The sequence below is a fragment of the Pyrus communis genome, chromosome 6, assembly GCF_041283825.1.
Source record: "Pyrus communis isolate YQ-2024b chromosome 6, ASM4128382v1, whole genome shotgun sequence".
NCBI lineage: Eukaryota > Viridiplantae > Streptophyta > Magnoliopsida > Rosales > Rosaceae > Pyrus > Pyrus communis.
In genome coordinates, this window is record NC_142570.1 from 9,828,174 (window position 1) to 9,847,315 (window position 19,142).

Below are 19,142 nucleotides of genomic sequence, written 5' to 3' on the forward strand. Positions count from 1 at the left end.
ACGCCCCTCTGCTAATCATGCACATCAGCCTATGTTGGATGATCTCCTTCCGCACCCTGGCCCACCAGCCCATCACACGCCGCAGCCCACTTTGCATGATCTACAGGTTGCCATGCCCCATCTTTCTGTCGAACAGCATCATCGTCTCCTTGCTGCCCTCAATGACAACCCGGCATCTCCTCCTCGGGCTAATATAGTTTCCCGTGATCACCTTGCCTCAGGTTTGTTTCCCGTGGCTTCTCATCATGGTCCATGGATCATTGACAGTGGCGCCACGAATCATATCACTTCCTCCGCTTCATGTTTGATTAATACTTCTGCTTCGCACATGCCACCTGTTTCTTTGCCTAGCGGTGACACTGCTCCAATTACTTTAACTGGCACTCTTCGTTTAAATTCTTTGATTGACTTGGAAGATGTTTTATGTGTCCCCAATTTTAAAGTGGACCTTTTATCGGTTGGTAAGCTTACAGATGGTTTATCGTGTTCCGTAACATTTTTGCCTTCTTGGTGTGTTTTGCAGGACTTGGTTTCGAAGGCGATGATTGGTGTGGGTAAGCGACGTGGTGACCTTTATTACCTCGTGGCCCTTACCTCCTCCCTTCCCACCCGTCAACCACTATGCAACCTCATCACCATCCCATCCTCATTATGGCATCGCCGTCTTGGTCACCTTTCTTCTAGCCGTTTGCAAATTTTAGCCTCTAATTTCCTTAATTGTTCATTTGATTCTAGTCATGTTTGTCCTGTTTGTCCTTTGGCAAAACAAACTCGTCAACCTTTTGGTTTAAGTTCAATTTCTACAACTTTTCCTTTTGATTTAATTCATTGTGATATTTGGGGTCCGAATCGTCAATCTTCCCTTACTGGTGCTCATTATTTTTTGACTATTGTGGATGATTTTTCCCGCTTTACGTGGGTCTTTCTCATGACGCACAAATCTGATACTCAACAACTAATCAAATCTTTTTTTGCCTATGTTAATACCCAATTTCACACTCAAGTTCGAAGCATTCGTACCGATAATGGGGGAGAATTTGTTTCTCTTCGCAATTTTTTTTCTGATCATGGGGTTCTTTTTCAAACTTCTTGTGTTTACACTCCGCAACAAAATGGCGTTGTTGAACGCAAACATAGGCACCTTCTTGAAACCGCTCGCGCACTTCGTTTTCAATCACACCTTCCCCTCAAATTTTGGGGTGAATGTGTTCTTACCGCTGCTTATACCATCAATCGTCTCCCTACTCGACTTTTACATAATAAATCTCCTTTTGAGGTCCTCCATACTACAACCCCATCCTATGACCATTTTCGTGTCTTCGGTTGCCTTGCTTATGCCACCTCTATCCATCCTACCACAAAATTTTCCCCTCGGGCCCAACGATGTGCTTTCATTGGTTACCCTCTTGGCCAAAAAGCATACAAATTATATGACTTAGAAACTCACCGCACCTTCACCAGTCGAGATGTTATTTTCCATGAAGATTCCTTCCCTTTTGCTGCCACGTCCCCACCTACCCAAAACCCCACACCTTCTCTTCCCATTCCCCCTTTCCCGGACCTTCCCTATCCCCCTTCTCTTGGCCCCACGTCCCCTTCACCTCCTCCTCCCGTACCCATTCCACTGCTTCCTGTCACCGACCCCATCTCCCCTCTTCTTTCCTCCAATTCTACGCCACCCCCTTCTCCCATTTTAGTCCCGGCCCCACATGTCCCTCCCTCCACCGACATTGACCCCTCATCACCCTCGGCCCCTCTTAATCCCTCCTCACCCACGGCATCTCCACCTCCTTTACCAACCACTCGCACCTCATCTCGCACACACCATCCCCCGTCCTATTTAAAAGACTACGTTTGCTCGCAAGTGATTTTGCCTCCACACCCATCGTCTTCGCAGCCCAGTTCTGTTAAAGGTACGCGATATCCACTTTGTAATTTTATTTCTTACCACCGGTTATCTCCCCATCATCTTTCATATATTTACGCTGTCAGTCGGAGTTTGGAGCCATCTTCTTTTGCAGAGGCTGCTCGTGATCCTAATTGGCATCGTGCCATGAATGAGGAGCTTGAGGCTTTACATGCCAACGGTACTTGGACCTTGACTCCCTTACCTCCTGGCAAAGTTCCTATTGATTGTAAATGGGTGTACAAACTAAAGCATAATTCTGATGGTTCTATTGAGCGTTACAAAGCTCGCTTGGTGGCTAAGGGTTTCACTCAAGCCGCAGGTATTGATTATCATGACACTTTTTCTCCTACTGCCAAGATGATTACAGTGCGTTGTCTTCTTGCCCTTGCTGCTAGCCAGTCTTGGTCTCTCCATCAGCTTGATGTTAATAATGCTTTCTTGCATGGTGATTTGGATGAGGAAATTTACATGTCTCCTCCTCCTGGTCTTCGGCGACAGGGGGAGAATCTTGTATGTCGCCTCCACAAGTCTCTTTATGGTCTCAAGCAGGCTTCTCGTCAATGGTTTGCCAAGTTCACTAGTGCCATTCTTTCTGCCGGATTTCACCAATCCAAAGCTGACTACTCACTGTTCACCAGAAAATCCGGTACTTCTTTCACAGCCTTGCTCATTTATGTAGATGATATTGTGATTACAGGCAATGATGTTGGTGCCATCAATTCTCTGAAGTCTTTTCTTCGAGATCACTTTCGAATAAAAGATCTTGGTGATTTAAAATATTTTTTGGGTATTGAGGTTTCTCGATCTCAACGTGGGATTTATATTTCACAACGAAAGTATGCACTGGAGATCCTCAAGGATTATGGTTTTCTGGGAGCACGACCGATTGCTTTCCCTATGGATGATACAAAACTATCTGATCAAGGAGAACTTCTCAAGGATCCTGAAAAGTATCGGCGGTTAATAGGACGGTTAATCTACCTCACCATCACTCGGCCGGATATCACATATTCTGTGCATGTTTTGAGCCGTTTTATGCATGAGCCACGTGTACCTCATATGGATGCTGCGCTTCGTGTTGTTCGTTATTTAAAGTCTACACCAGGACAAGGTTTATTATTCCGTTCAGACAACCACACCAAGTTGGTCGCATTTTGTGATTCTGACTGGGCAGGTTGTCCTATCACTCGTCGTTCAACTTCTGGGTATTGTGTTTTCTTAGGCAATTCTTTGATTTCGTGGCGGACGAAGCGACAGAAAACTGTTTCACTTTCTTCAGCTGAGGCCGAATATAGGGCTATGGCCGGTGCTTGTTGTGAGTTAGTTTGGCTTCGGTATTTATTAAAAGACTTGAACATTCCTTTGGATGGTCCTTCTGCTTTATTTTGCGATAATCAAGCAGCGTTACATATAGCTGCTAATCCTGTTTTTCATGAGCGGACTCGTCACATTAAGATGGATTGTCACTTTATACGAGATAAGATTGCGGATGGCACAGTCACAACCAAGTATGTTGGTACGGCACACCAGTTGGCAGACTTATTTACCAAGCCTCTCGGGAAGGATAAGTTTTCGACTATGTTGCGCAAGTTGGGAGTTCTTGATATCCACTCTCCAACTTGAGGGGGAGTGTTAGAAATAGCTTCCTAGTTGGAGTCTAGATATGATTGTAATCCTAATTATAAGTGTATTCCTATATTGTAGGGATTGTACCTTGTTGTGCAAGGCATGTAATTGTATATATTTTCTTTCTTCACGTATTAATGAGATATACTTTCAGCCACACATTCTTTTTCTACAAGTACCGAAAGCTTCAATAAGTTGAAAAGTATCCAACGGAAATCAAGTAAGATGGAGGTGGTTTAATGACTATAATTAGAGTCAGTCGGCTGCTAAGACTAATAGCTACAGAACACCAAAGCTGTCTTCTTACAGCCATTAGCTAGTAGATGGAAAACACATGCCCATACATCCATCATCCTATAACAATATTAAGAATATAGAGAAAACATGTTGAATTCTGAAATAGAAAGGAACAAAATTACCCAAAAAAATGTAGAAGCCTTGAGTGGTGAATGATTATTGGAATGAGTTGCGGACTAAGTCGGTCTCTTTAAGATGTTTCGCTGCTTTTCCCAAAGTGTGCAAGCAGTTTACAAACACCACGTCGTCCTCAAGAAAAAACAATCTAGAACCTTCTTCTTCTGATAGGTTCTTCTTTGCACAATGAAAGAACCTTCGAACTCACACATTTTCTATATGTTGCTTTCAGAACTCAATTTAAAAAAAAAGTAATAAGATGTTGTTTCTTTTTCTTCTGCATGTTTTCTTCTAAATAGGGAACATATATATATGCAAGACAATAAAATATGCGTTGCAAATTTTGAGATTCAAGGGCTTGAAAATCTTAAAGAATCAAAACTGAGGAAAACCAAAACGGTCAAATCAAAACTGTAAATATTCAAACGGAACAAAAAAAAAGTATAAGGACATAATCTGACCTAATCTGCTTCTCTGTTTAGAGAAGGGATCCCATCAATTAATGTGAGAAAGCTTTTTCACGTTTCGAAAGTAGTGGAGGAGATTACTGCTCATCAAAAAGTAAGATTAAAGACAATTTAGGTTATATATATATATATATATATATATATATATATATGTAATGATTGTAATAAACCCAAATATAAAATCCACAACGGACAAAAAACGTAGCATTTAAAATATTTAAATAAAAACATATTTACTCCAACATAACATTTAACTGTGCGTTGGAGTTTTGAGAGGAAATTTTCTATAATATCATTTTCACACCTTATAACATCAAATCCCTCTTACAAAATGATTGGAGAGATGAACCATGGAGATCAAAATTAAGCTTAGGGCTCATTTACGTAACCGTTTGGAATCGGAGAAAAAATGAAACGAAATTCATATAAGTTGTTTACTAATTCATCTGAATCGGAATAGAAATCAATATGATTACTAAAATGCCCTTATTCTTTTTGTTTTATTTCTTTCCCATATTCTTTTAATAACATTTTCACAAAATGTCATTATTGTAAACCTTCATGTGTCAGACTTGCCTAGCAGAAAATAAGAATTCCTCCCTCCCCTTTTCCCCCTCGCTTTCATTTTTCCCACTCACCCTACCCCATAATCACCACCCCTCCTCCCTGCCAAGTATTTCAATTTCAAGCTTTTATGGGTTTTGAGTGATTTCTTCAACGGATATGTGGGTTTATTATTTGGGGTTTGGTTGATAAATTCTTGAATCCGATTTGGGGGATATGTGGTTGGGTTTTGTGAGGCAGTGGCAGGGGAGTAAGGCATGGCTACACGGGGAGGTGGAAGGTGTGGCGCAAAGATGAAAGTGAAGCGTAGGGAGAGATGGGTTTGTTGGGTTGAATAGTAGCCAAGCCCCAAATTGAAAGAGATGATACCATGAGAGTGAAGAGAGAGAAAGAATGGAGGATTGGGAGGAGCAGGTGCCGGGGTTGAGCTTGACGATGGAGAAGGTGGCGGAGGCCAAGCAGTTCATAGAGAACTACTACAGAGCTCAGATGAATAGCATTCAGAATGGAAGGAGAGGTAATCTGCAATTTATAACTTTCATTGCTTCTGGATTTTCTTACTTAGGCTCTGTTTGGATTACTGAATAATGTAGTTTAGGTAGTAATCCGAGCTCTGAATCGTGAAACTATTCGGTGTTTGAATTGGGTGTTGGCATTTCATGAATTGGTTTCGATTTCTGCTGTTTGGTTGCTGAGAAAATGTGGGAAGAACGAAATGTGTGGAGGATTTTGAGGTGGTGGAGCGAGAGGAGGTGGCGGAGGAGCAGAGGGCTGTTGGCCCTGAGCACTTCGGGGCAAAGCTCGCAAGTTGGCTATTCTGCAAGGGCCCTTCTGGCGGATCTTGAGCCACTTTTTACAATATTCAAAATAAGATGATTTCTTCATGCCCTTATTTTCATCCTGAAATACAATACAAATAACAAAATACCTTGTGATACATAGAGATTTTAAGTCAAAAACCTAAGTAAAAGATGGCATATAAATATAACTTTATGCACTCAACACCTTATTTCTTTCTATTATGCGTTGAGGGCCTGTCTTCCCAAATAGCTTCCCTAGAGCGGGAGGTGTTAATCCGGGGCATTTCCCTATGCAATGGTGCACTATCAGTAAGCCATCTATTTTTCGCTGATGATAGTCTCATCTTTTGCCATGCCAAATTTGAAGAGTGCCAGCATGTTCTCAACTCCCTCAGGTCCTACGAACTAGCGTCTGGTCAAAAAGTCAACCTTATTAAAAGTGAGGTGTGTTTTAGCAGAAATGTAGGTGCTTTAACTCGATATTCGCTTACGCAGCTGCTGAGTGTTAACAGTGTTAGTCGCCATGAGAAATACCTTGGGATGCCCACCATTGCAGGTCAAAGCCGTAGCAGATGTTTCAGATTCATCAAGAAACGGCTTTGGAAACATCTCCAAAGTTGGAAAGGAAAGCTACTAAGTGCTGCGGGTAAAGAAGTCATCCTAGTGAAAACCATTGCCCATGCGATTCCCATCTATACCATGGGGTGTTTTCTTCTCCCAAAGTTTTTCTATGATGATTTAAACAAACTATTGCATCCTATTGGTGGAATGGCGATGAGGGGGAAAAACAGATCCACTGATGTTCCTGGGAAAAGCTATGCATAGCCAAGTTGGACGGTGGCCTTGGGTTTCCCAATTTATATGCCTTTAACCTAGCATTACTGGCTAAATAGGGTTGGAGATGTGGAGCCAAAAATAATCAAGAGGCGACACGTGGATTTTTGGGTTAAAAGGATAAAATTACCCTCGAGGCATACCGGAATTCCTATGCGCGAGCAGTGGACAATAATCCCTTAATCAAGTCAAAAAAGCCCAAATAGGTATTTATTTATAACTTATTTCATCCATCCCTCATCATATCTTCTCCACAAGGTAACCCCTAAATCATTCCTTTTTTATTATATTAATTAGCTAATTAATTGATTAATTATTTAATTAATTTGCTAATTAAACACAAATCATGAACTTCACCCAAAAAACCACCCAAGTGGCCCGTCCATCTCCTACCAAGGTGGCCGGCCACACCCTTATATAAACCCCCTCATTCTTTCCAAAACTCAAGTCCAATTCTCTTGCTAAATTCTCAAAATTCTTCAAACATTTTTCTCTTAAAATTCTAACTTTGGCATCAGAGGTTCTTCGTCGAAAGCCCCCCCTCCCCCAAATTCATCGTAGGCGTGTGGGGCTCTTGGCCTTGACCTAAGGTGTTATTTGTTTTTTGTTTTGTAGGTGCAATTTTGTCCAAGAACAAGGAGGAAGAAATTTGCATCCACAAATTGGTGCTTTCATTGAGAGTTGAGTCACACGTTTAAGGATTAGGACCGCGACAATCTACAAGGCTTAACACAACGATGAGTGGAGCAGCACCACCCCCAAGGGGTACCACCGTGGCAACCACTACGGCAGCCACCCTCGACAAGGCCCACCACGCTATAACCACGGCCTAAGGCGTGCCACTCAAGCCCACACAGGCCCAAGCCCAATGTGAGACGGCCCGAGCCACTCAAGCCCGACGCGAACCTAACGCGTTGCCAAGCCAAGCTCTAACCTCGTACCTAAGTGCGCCACACATTGAGCAACCCACTTTTATGGCCTAACCTACTCTTGCGGCCCAGCCTACCCCCTCGGTCCAACCTGCTCTCGCGGCCCAGCCTGCTCTCGTGGCCCAGTCTGTTCTTGCGGCTCAGTCTGCTCTCATGGCCCAGCTTGTTCCCTTGGCCCAGCCTGCTCTCGTGGCCTAACCTGTTCTGGCAGTCCAGTCTGCTCTTGCGGCCCAGCCTACTGCTATGGCCCAGCTTACTCTTGTGGTCTTCCAAGCAGCCCAGGTCAGTCCAAGATTAGTTCAACCCTCCCGGCTTCAAATATCTAGGCCGATAATTGAATCGGGGGCATTTTCACCCTATTTCTCTGCAAATTTAACATTTCCTAACTCAAATCTCGTACTCGGAGTCCACTACACTTCCACTACTCAAGGAAAGGCATTCCGTCCAAGCTCTTCCATACCAAATGGAGAACAACACTTGTCTCGACAAGTTAGAGAGTTAACAAGCGCCTTCGCACAACAGACGACCTTAGTGAATCAGCTCTTGCAGCGCACTAAGATGCAACGTGCCCTTGACGAGGTGTCCCGAAGTAGGACAATGGCAGACAAATAACCTCTCCAACAACATCCCGGCAAACAGCCCATCAACCAACCACGATTCGAGCATTCTAGTAGCTTACGCTTCCGCTTGGGTCATCTGGATAACGTATACTCTCATCTTAGTGCGCAGAGAAGCATGCACTCCTGATCAAGCCCATAGATGAACATACGTTCACGGTTGAGGCCACAGTTCGATTATCAATATGGACAGCCTTCCTGGTGAAGTGTTCATTCATAACCAGGCTCGCAAAGAGCATTCTTCACCTCACATCAATGTAGGCAGCACGGCGGATGGAGGGACGCAGTCACTTAATCCGACTTAAGTTCAACCGAAAGCCTGCAAACAGCCCGTTCGCTTGCTAAAAACGTGCCATATGCACGCAGCCACGATACAGATAAGTCGAGCATAAGGAAGAGTAGCCTAGACCAATACGTCACAATCGGAGGCAGCCAAAAGTTTCATTGCCCCAATAGATGCAAATTCAAGAAGAAGTTGACAGGCTCCTGACTAAACGAGTGCGTAATTTCCAGCCTAACGAGACTACTGACAATGCGTTTCGACGAGACATAACCAACATAAGCATGTCACTATTCACGGATGAGATCGAGCGGACAAATCCCCCTCGTGGGTTCATTATGCCTCACTTCACTCCGTATAAGGAACACGAAGATCTGGATCGACATCTCAAGCATTACCGCAGTACCATAATCCTTTTTAGGAACGACGATGCGCTTATGTGCAAAAATTTTACCACAACTCTACAAGGCGAGGTGTAAGACTGGTTTCACACCCTATCGTCGTAGTTAATCCGAAGTTTCAACAAACTTTCCTTAGTTTTCACTAAGGAGTATTCGTCTAACCGCTCAATCAAATGGACATCTGACCATTCTTCAACATCGTAAAAGACCATTAGGAGACAATTCGTGACTATGTCAAGAGGTTAAAAACGGAGAAGGCTAAAATTGTTGGCTGAAACAAAGATATAGCAATGGTAGCATTCAGAAATGGGCTTCCCACCAAACATTCTTTATTCGAAAAATTGATCATGAGAGAAGAACTGACCCTAGCAGCTTCGTATGCTTTGGTGAAGAAGTAGGCATTATGGGACGAGGCTAAGCAGTCGAACAAAAATATGTCGGAAAAGAAGCGCATGGAATGTTCCCCGACCAGAGAAGACTCAACACCTGAAACATTCACCAAGTTCTTAGTTCCAATCAGCCAAATTCTTCGTAAGCTCAAGAAGGAACCTTGGTTCGAGCTGCCGCCACCCATGAAGGGTGATCTTACCAGGTTGGATCAGACAAAGTATTGCGCATTCCATCAAGGACCAGGCCACATTACCAATGGTTACCAGAAGTGGAAGTAGTACCTTAAGAAGCTGACAAATAAAGGCCGATGTGATGAGTATGTTGACAGGTCAACGACATGGCCTACACAAGTAGGGGAAATCTCCATCACCCTCTAAACCACATCAAGGCATTTCAAAATAAGTTCGAAGTCTCAAACAACTCGACGAACAAGACCTTGCAAGTTGAGAATTATCTAGTTTACTATGCACTTTCTATCTTCCAACACAATTGATCCATTTCTATATTCTCAATGAAGATTCAAGAAGTTATTCATAAGCTAGGCTCAACTGCTGTCTACAACGACTGCTCAAACCCTCATCCAGGTCTGCTCTCTAGTGCAAAAGGGTAAACTAATTACTCTTCAGTGTGAGAAGATAAACCAATCCCCCGACACCCATCTGGGTAAGCTCTCAAGTGCGAGAGGATAAACTAATTGCTCTCCAGTGCGAGAGGGTAAACCAATTCCCCGACATCCATATGGGTAAGCTCTCCAATGCGAGAGGGTAAACTAATAGCTTTCCAGTACGAGAGGGTAAACTAATTGCTCTCTAGTGTGAGAGGGTAAACTAATTGCTCTCTAGTGCGAGAGGGTAAACTAATTGTTCTCCAGTGCGAGAAGGTAAGCTAATTCCCCGACACCCATCTATGAAAGCTCTCTAGTGCGAAAAGGCCACATAGCTCAAAAGATCAAATGCTTGAAGACTAACTAGGCAGAGAATGGTCAAGGGGCAGCAGCCACTTTGCACTCAACAGTTTGCTCATTTGACACTTCATCTTCAGTAGCTCCGATCTTGGCAGCTTTATCCTTAACTGCTCCATCTACAACAGCTAAGAAATCAAACTCAAGCAATTTCCTCATTTTTGGCAAGTAAACCAAACCGTGGCCCATACCACGCCACCTCCTCGGCCCATGCCGAGCCAATCCTTGGCTTCAGTCAAGTCGAGTAGCACAAGCAATGGCCTTTGCCACACCACCTCCTTAGCCCATGCCAAGCCAACTTCGGCCCTTGCCAACCGACGTGCCGCACCACTCCGACGACTACCTCGTGGCAGCACCACCCAAGAAGAAAACAAGGAAAATTAAGTTTTTCTTACATCGGTACAGCGCGGAGAAGACAAAGAAATCAACGAAAGACGATCATTTGCACGGGCAAGATGTAGAAGATTGCTAGAGGAGGGGGAACAAATATCCTCTAATCTTTCTCTCTCTTGTATGGTAGAATAAATTGCTCTACAAAGTTGATTTAATAACCCACTTAATGTGGACTTAAATAGGCTTTGAGAGAAATTTATTTCCTTTCCTAGAAGGATCTAATTTCTTATTAAAAAGGAAATCTGCATCAAAATAGGAAACAATCCAATGTTTCCTAAAGCAAGAAAATCTTTACACATGTTGCCCTTTTCTACGAGCAACCCAACAGGTGTGGGGGCATTTATGGAGTCAAAATAATCAAGAGGCGACACGTGGATTTTTGGGTAAAAAGGATAAAATTACCCTCGAGGCAGACTAAAATTCCTATGCGCGAGCAATGGACAATCATCCCTCAATCAAGTCAAAAATGCCCAAATAGGTATTTATTTATAACCTATTTCATCCATCCCTCATCATATCTTCTCCACAAGGTAACCCCTAAATCATTCCTTAATTGATTAATTATCAATTAATTTGCTAATTAAACACAAACCGAACTCTCTGGTGGCCACTATCCTGAAGGCGAAAAATCATCCTAATTCCTCCTTTATGGAGGCACATGCTAGTATTCATGCTTCGTACTGCTAAAAAAGCATATGCGCAGCCCGTAGCATAATTGCATCGGGGCTTCATTGGTAGGTGTGTTTGGGCTCAACCATCAGGATTCGTGGATCCCTTTTCCATCAACACCGGAGACCCTTGCCCGAACTTGGTCAGTAAGCTTATCAACACCAGAAAATCCTGTTGGAACAAAGAACTCCTCCACTCACTCTTCTCTCCGGAAAAGGTGAAATCAATCTTATCCATCCCCATCAGTGTTTGCAGACCGCCTGAAGTCCTAGCCTGGCATTACGAGAAAAATAGTCTTTTCTCGATTCATAGCGCCTACCACCTCGCTAGAACTGCCATTCAACCGGCGATTTGGGGGGAGGGGAGGGGAGAGGCTTTGTCCTCAACTCCCACGGGTATGGCCAAATTTTAGGATAACCTTTGGAAGGCTCAAGTTCCCTCTAAGGTCAAAGTGTGAGCATGGCACCTCTATTCTGACTTACCTCTGACCAAAGCTAACTTGGCTCGTCACGACATATCCTTGGACTCAACTTGCGTACTATGCAACGGAACAGAGGAGTCGGTAATACATCTAATGCGTTTCTTCCCCTTTGCAAAATGCTCCTGGATGTCATCTCTTTTGGGCTTGCCATTAAGGAACACCTATCCGCCCTCCTTAACCGATTGGTTCGTGGCGATCAAATCAGCAGGCCTTCTTGACTGCTTTGAGATGGTTATGATGATTCTTTAGGGTCTATGGGGGGGCACGAACTAGAAGCTCTGGACAGGAGAATGCAACCTGCCAAACGTGGTGGTGGCTCAATGTCTTGCTTGGTCGGTGGAGTTTGCAAATGCAAGACCGACACAGCACTGCAGAGCCCCACAACACTCTAACTCTTCTAAATGGTCTCCACCCCCACTGGGTTTCCTAAAAATGAACATTGATGGTGATTGGACCTCTTCAAGTTGGTTAGATGGTGTCGGGCTCATTGTTAGGAATGACAATGGTGTTTTCCTAGCTACCAAGGCTGCAAATTTCAGGGACACGTCATCTTCTCTTATGGCTGAATCTCTAACGGCTCGATTGGCGGTGATTTGGGCAATATCTAGGGGACTTCAAAATATTATCTTCGAGACTGATTCGCTTCAAATTGTAAAAGCTATTAGGGACCCTTCAGTTAATTTTTCTCTTGTTGGACAGATAATTAAAGACATCAAGGCCCTCTGCTCCTCAATCACTGAAGCTTGCTTTACCCATACTCGCCTTCACGCCAATCAATCTGCGCATATGCTTGCTTGATTTGGTAAACACCCCCCCTCCGCCCCCCCACCCCCCGCGGGCGGCGCGGGGATTTAATTGGATGTCCTCGTTCCCTTGAGTAACCTATGTAACGATTTTCCTATTTATAACAACTATCGTTTCCGTATAAAAAGAAATAAAAAAAACGATTTTCCTATTTATAACAACTATCGTTTCCGTATAAAAAAAATAAAAAAACTTTACGTCCTTCTTTCCTTTTCTGTCTTTGTATATAACTACCATGAGGACGTGTTTGACTCTGACATGACCGATGGTACAGCTGCATTAGTTATAGGCGTGATGATCGCCAAAATCATTATTCAAACACAGTCTACGATATTACAATATTACAATATTGTAATATGTTAGAAGGAAAGGATCCGGAGAGGATCCTTTCCCTTAGAGCAACTCCAGCGTGGGAGCCTTCCCCCCAGGCTATTCACTATTTAATCCACCTGGTAAACAGTAATCGCCCTTAATGAACAGTAATCACCTTTTGCATCTCCATCCCTACACTAAATAGCCCTGGCAATTAACAAAAAAATATTAGTATTTTTTTATTTATAAAATAATACAAAATAATTTTTAATTTTTTTCCTTTTGCCTTTTTCCTACTCCTCTTTCGTTTCAACTTTTTTCCACAACACTCTTCTTTTTCATTTTTTTTCCAGAAACTCTTCCTTTTCCTATTCCTTCTCTCTCTCTCTCTCTCTCTCTCTCTCTCTCTCACATACACACACACATATGAATCACAAAATGGATCGACGCCAAGGCATAAGCTCAGATTCAGATCCATATATCCATCCTTTTCCTTTTCATCCTTCTTCTTCTTCTTCGAAATTGAAGCAAATCAAACTAACAAACTCTGAAATCTCAATCCCCTGGATGAGAGGAACTCGAATATATCCTTGCATGCATCATCAGAGCACCATTTGGGTGATCCACCATTGAAGCCGAGAGCTTCAAGCTTCCATTGCTCAAACCCAGATGAGGTTATTGCACTACTTCGATTGCTTGAGTTATTATCTGGTTTTTTATGTGTTTCGAGTTGAAATCCTTGGGTTTAGTCTTTGCCATTTGTTTGTGGGTGTATCGGCGATGAACTCTGGCGAGCCAGAGTTCTGGGTTTTCATTTTTTTAAATTTTTTTATTAATTTATTAAATTTATATTTATGTTAATTTTATATTATGGCTGACGTCGTCCTGACGTCAGCCCACGTCACATTCCCTTCGGGCTCTCGGGCTGGCAATTCATGCCGGGCTTGTCGCTCGGGCCTAGCCTGTCGCTCGGGCTGGCATACGCTGGACCTTATCCCCCGGCCTATTTGGCCCTATTCCATCGCCAGTCTACTGGGTAATACACCACGGTGGAACTGCTCTTATTCAAACACATTATATGATATTACAATATTTTACAGATTCTGATGAAACTCAACAGACTGACTGGCAAAGCGCACTACGCTTATTGTTTCTTTTAATTTGTTTTATGAGATGGGGTGGTGAATTGTTGATCCACTTTTCACCCCATAACTTTGTACTTTGAATCACGTTCTTTTCACTTTAACACGGCTTCTCACCTAAAGCTGAACAGAGAAGATCCTTGCTCTTAACTGTTTCAAACCTTCCAGCTCTCTTTTTGTTCTTGCTATAAATTAGTGCATATCTAATGGCACAATCAATTAGAATAGGAAAAAATTGTATTATAAAGACTGATATAATATGTTTCACATCTAATTTTCTCATGAAAAAATTCGTCACTCCAATAGATTCAGCAAACCATGTAGACAAAATTATATTTATTATTTTATTTCATCTGCAACATCTACTTTTACTTTTTAGTTTTGTCATCTTCCTTCACATAGAATATTTTATTATAAAAAGATGTGTGAACTTCATTTGCTTACTCATAGTATTGTAGGCAACATTGCCTACTTTGGGAGAGTAGGCAAAATTTGCAAACTCAATTGCCTATACCATTAGAGCTAGTTTTTGCCTATGTGACTAACTAAAATGGGTTTACTATGCTCAATTGTCTACACCATTGAAGATGCTCTTTTACATATATATAATCTACGAATTGGTGCCGGCTAGTATATGCTAAAGGATAGTGCTATTCACATACCAATTTTATCTTTAACATACCCCTCTTAATTTTCGGCCGTCGTAGTAAATGAATTCAAGAAAATCAATGAACAAAAATTAACAAAAATGTGAGAGATAGAAATGGACGTGAGAATAGCATTATCCATTCTGAATTACTTTTCTGATAAGAGGTTATAGCATGAACTTTCTGCACCTTATTCTAACTTTTTGTGAATTAAATAAACAGTGAACCACATTACTCATGCACAAAATGAACAGATTTTGTTCGTTAATGGCATGTGCAAATTATTTGGTTTTCAAATCTTTAAAATAAAAAAAAATTAAAAAATTGCTGTGGAACTTAGTGTACGCAATTCTTACATACATATGTTGTGACTTTTCCATGTGATTCATGATATAGATACTTGGTCAATATAAGTCAATAATAAAAAAAACATGGCAAAACTTGTAATGCACTAAGGACCCGTATGATAACCTTTTTGTTTTTAGGTTTTGGTTATTAGTTTATGTGCTTGAGGGTTGAGATAGAAGGAAAGTATATATGGGGAAATGAACGTTGAGGAAGGGTTAAGGGAGAAAATAAAGAAGAATAAATGAAAATAAAATTTTGAAAGTGAAAATAACTTAAAATAGTTTTTGGTTTCTAGTTTTTATTTTGTGTTTCTTTTCTTTGTACATTTCTGCTTTTCATGGCCCAATTAGTAAAATGTATATTGGATCAAAATTCATCAGATAAGCAGTAAACTATGGTTATTTCTACAATGCATTCTCTTATTGAATACGAGCACTTGGAAGTATTGTTATTATGACACTGTTGATGAAAAGCTAATCTCGCTTAATTTTTTTCTACAAAATTTACTTTGAAAAAAAAAGGCTACCTAAGTGATATACTTGACACATCGAGTGGTGGGTACGCTGAAATGAAATTTTAATACAAAGAAAAGATTTTTGGACGCTTATATTTTCCTTTACATGCTCTGTTTATTTTTGTCATGTATTTCTCTCATTTGATTTCCTCAAACTAAAAGTAAAAAATATATGGAATTGTGTTGAGGAAAAAAAGAGTTTGTGAAAATCATTTTCATGTTGTTGGGTATATAGTTTTTGAGGGTGATGCTATCCATATACTTTCCTTTTTATCTTCCACACGTTCTTTTTTAATTTATATTATTTGATTTTCTTGAAATTATTTGATCTGACAACTAAGGGTGCGTAAAAAATAAAAATAAAATGTGTGTAGACTACATACCCTAATTTGAATGAATGGTCACGGAGATAACTTGAGCAATATTCTTGGGTTTCACGATTTCACCCCTCCCTGCATGCTGCTGCTTCCTCCATAACTTTTGTGGTTCCCCTCCTTGTCTCGTGCTTATGATTGTCCGATTAAATAAACACAAACCTAACTCTTCAATCAAAAGAAGAGAAAAGTTGGAAGATCGGAGACCACTTAAGAAAACATATACGTGTCACCTTTTTTATGCTAATCAAGACACATCCTTTATGCTGATTACCAATTAGTATATGATTTAATCCCATCAAAGTGTCTCTAGGAAACCAGCAATGACTTTTCTGGCAAGTTGTCTCTTTCACAATATATTTTATACATTGGAATACCCAGATTCTCACTCGTGTCATGCTTATGACGACCAATATGATACGACAAAGTTTTAAGTTTCAAGCAATAGATGTATACAATACAATTATACATTTAAAATTCCCCGGCCCAAAATGTATAATATAATATTGCGTGATTAACTATATATACACACAGCTCTTCTATACGAAGCAAAGAATTTTTGTAATACTAGTAAGACCGATATCTCAAACGTTCTCAGGCTATATATAAATATCTGCTTCCTTAACCTGCTTAAGGTTTACCATTAGCTGAGAGAGAGAGAGAGAGAGAGAGAGAGAAATCATGAAGTCTGTTCCTTTGTTGAAATCTTTGTCTAGGTCCGTCCATAATCATCAAGAACAACATGATCACCAAGAATACAAGGCCCCTGATAGTTGTACTTCCGGGGCCTGCGCATCATTAACAGTGTGGAGAAAATCCCTTCTAATTAGCTGTAAAGGGTTCACGGTCATCGATTCCAATGGAGATCTCGTTTATCGGGTGGACAACTACGTCGGACATCCTGAGGAAGTCATTCTGATGGATGGCTCTGGAAAATCTGTCCTCACAATGCGTCGCCGAAAGGTAAATATATTACCAATTTTGTATATCATAATCATATGTATACACTTACAGTGCGTTTTGACGTCAAGAGTTAAGATTAAAACATTAAAAACACATTTTGGTTATTTTTCACCTTTGACATCAAATCTAATGATGAGTGTGTATATATTAAATCTAACTCTTAAATCAACTTGATCAATTACTCAGATTGAGCCTTGCAACATAAGATGCAGAATTTTATGTTGCTAGACTGTCTGGCAAAAAAACAGAGAATATTTTTCAAGCTTATATAAACTCATAAAGTAACAAATATGTAGTTTATAATAAAAGAAAAAAATAAAAAAATAAAAAATAAAAAATAAAAACCAACTTTGTTTTATCTTGGCTGTTTAATAACTTTTGTTTGTCAGAAGCTTAGTCTCGTTGATGGTTGGTTTGTGCACGAAGGGGAAACTGGCGGTTGTTGCACAAAAAGGGCAACCGCAGCATCAAAAAGTGGGCCAACGTTTTACGTGAGGAAGAACATGAACATCCTAAATACCAATCCCAGTAGTCTACTTGCCTATGTGTATCGCGAGACATGTGGTCACAAAAGACATGCATATGTGATTGAAGGTTCTTACACGCACAGATCATGCAAGGTATCAGATGAGTCGAGGAATGTGGTAGCTGAGATCAAGAAAAAAGAAGCAAATATTGGAGGTGTTTCTTATGGGGTAGATGTTTTTCATTTGATTGTGCATCATGGCTTTGATTCTGGATTTGCAATGGCTCTTGTATTAGTATTAGATCAGTTGTTTTCTTAGGTTAATTTTCATACAGGCTCCGTGTAATTACTACTGATGAGTTATATGTCTGCAAATCTCAACAAATTATAGTTTAATCATAGAATTATCTCTTGCATCTGAGCTGGTATATATGTTGTCAAATGAGACCAATGAACCATTGAAAAAGAATCAGCGACCGACAATACTACTATTTGGCATGATAAACATTATGTGGATGCCTATTATCCATATCCCATGCATACTTAAAGTTTTATGTTGTCAAATTACGAATATTGGTATTGTTGTAATGGTTGTTCGTCAACTCAAGTCTGAATATCTGTAGTTACGCAATATATCAAATTACGTATAGAATATAAGGAAAACTAATGAAAATGATTAAAAAAAACTTTGAGTTTTAACGATAAGAACAAAATAAAGGGTAAAGTGAATAATACCAAGATTGACTTTTTAGTGTAAAAATATAGTTTTTCGTTAAAGTAAACAGTACCGAGAGCTTTTTATTAAAGTTCCTAGAATATATTACTTGAATCTTTATATATGTAAACATAGAATTAAACTGAATCTATTACTCATTAGGTAAGTGTTTTTTTTTTTCCTATTGGTTAGGATTTTCTTTTTTAGCTCATTAAGTTTTGAGTTCAAAACATCTCATTTCTCTAGGGTAGATTAAAATAGTAATATCACTAGTATTATAAAAAAAGGTTTTATCACAAATGGTTCTTGAAATTGATCCACTCAATCAAGATGATCCCTAAAATTGAAAATCAATCAATGTCACCCTGAAAATGGGTGATGCAAATCAATATCATCATTATGTTTGAATTCCGTTAAAAATCTGTTAGTATGCTGACGTGGGACATTGGGATCCCATCCTTACCAAATATTTAAAAATTTAAATGTTTTGTTGGCAAAAAAAAAAACAAAAATATTGTGAGCCCCACCCTTACCAACCCATCGATCCTCACCCTTCTTTCCCACTCCGTCCATCTCACCCCCTTCCTTCCTGCTTCCTAATCTGTGAGTGGTGGAAGAGTATAAGGCTTGGAAACACACATAAACCCATTACAAAAATGATGATTTTTAAGATTGGGGATGCTTTAAAAGTTTGGGTCTTTAACAATTTCGTCATAGCCTCCGAGGTAAATGAAACAAACTGGTGAATCGGACAACCATGGATCTCATCATCATCAATCAAATCCAAAGACGCAAGACTTTCAATGATATCTGATTCCATTCTTCAAAGGAAACAAGAAACCCCCGATAAAAATTTGGAAACCCAAAATTTAAAATCCAGAATTGGGAAAGTGGAAGAGACCCCAAACCCAAAAATTGTCGTTCTCTAAACCCTAACCCCAGAAACAGCCGTTGCCTAACTTCGTGTTTAGGTCCCCGGAGAAGGTGGGCAGAGCCAAATTTTTTTTTTTTTTTTTTAAATTGATATTTAAGATTTAACTATTTTTATTTCCCACATCATCAAATATGTAGGTCCCACAGTGCCATGTTTCTGCACTGTCATCATCTAATGAAGTGTCACAT

The 19,142-nt window shown here is 40.5% G+C and overlaps 2 protein-coding genes across 2 annotated transcripts; both read left to right on the top strand.

Annotated features, from left to right (window-relative positions):
- Positions 1–12,167: 12,167 nt before the first annotated feature.
- Positions 12,168–12,533, top strand: LOC148696264 (uncharacterized). The gene has a single exon (XM_088695170.1). It carries the CDS (start codon positions 12,168–12,170, stop codon positions 12,531–12,533), a length of 366 nt encoding a protein of 121 aa, XP_088551296.1.
- A 3,167-nt stretch (positions 12,534–15,700) lies between these two features.
- Positions 15,701–17,670, top strand: LOC137709882 (protein LURP-one-related 17-like). Its single transcript, XM_068448862.2, has 2 exons — positions 15,701–16,839; positions 17,229–17,670. Exons 1-2 carry the CDS (start codon positions 16,558–16,560, stop codon positions 17,622–17,624), a joined length of 678 nt encoding a protein of 225 aa, XP_068304963.2. The 5' UTR covers positions 15,701–16,557; the 3' UTR covers positions 17,625–17,670.
- Positions 17,671–19,142: the final 1,472 nt, after the last annotated feature.

Coding starts and splice junctions, on each gene's coding strand:
- LOC148696264 (XM_088695170.1), top strand. CDS start 12,168: ATGAACATTGATGGTGATTGGACCTCTTCAAGTTGGTTAGATGGTGTC.
- LOC137709882 (XM_068448862.2), top strand. CDS start 16,558: ATGAAGTCTGTTCCTTTGTTGAAATCTTTGTCTAGGTCCGTCCATAAT. Junction 16,840..17,228: donor TCACAATGCGTCGCCGAAAG/GTAAATATATTA, acceptor TTTGTTTGTCAG/AAGCTTAGTCTCGTTGATGG.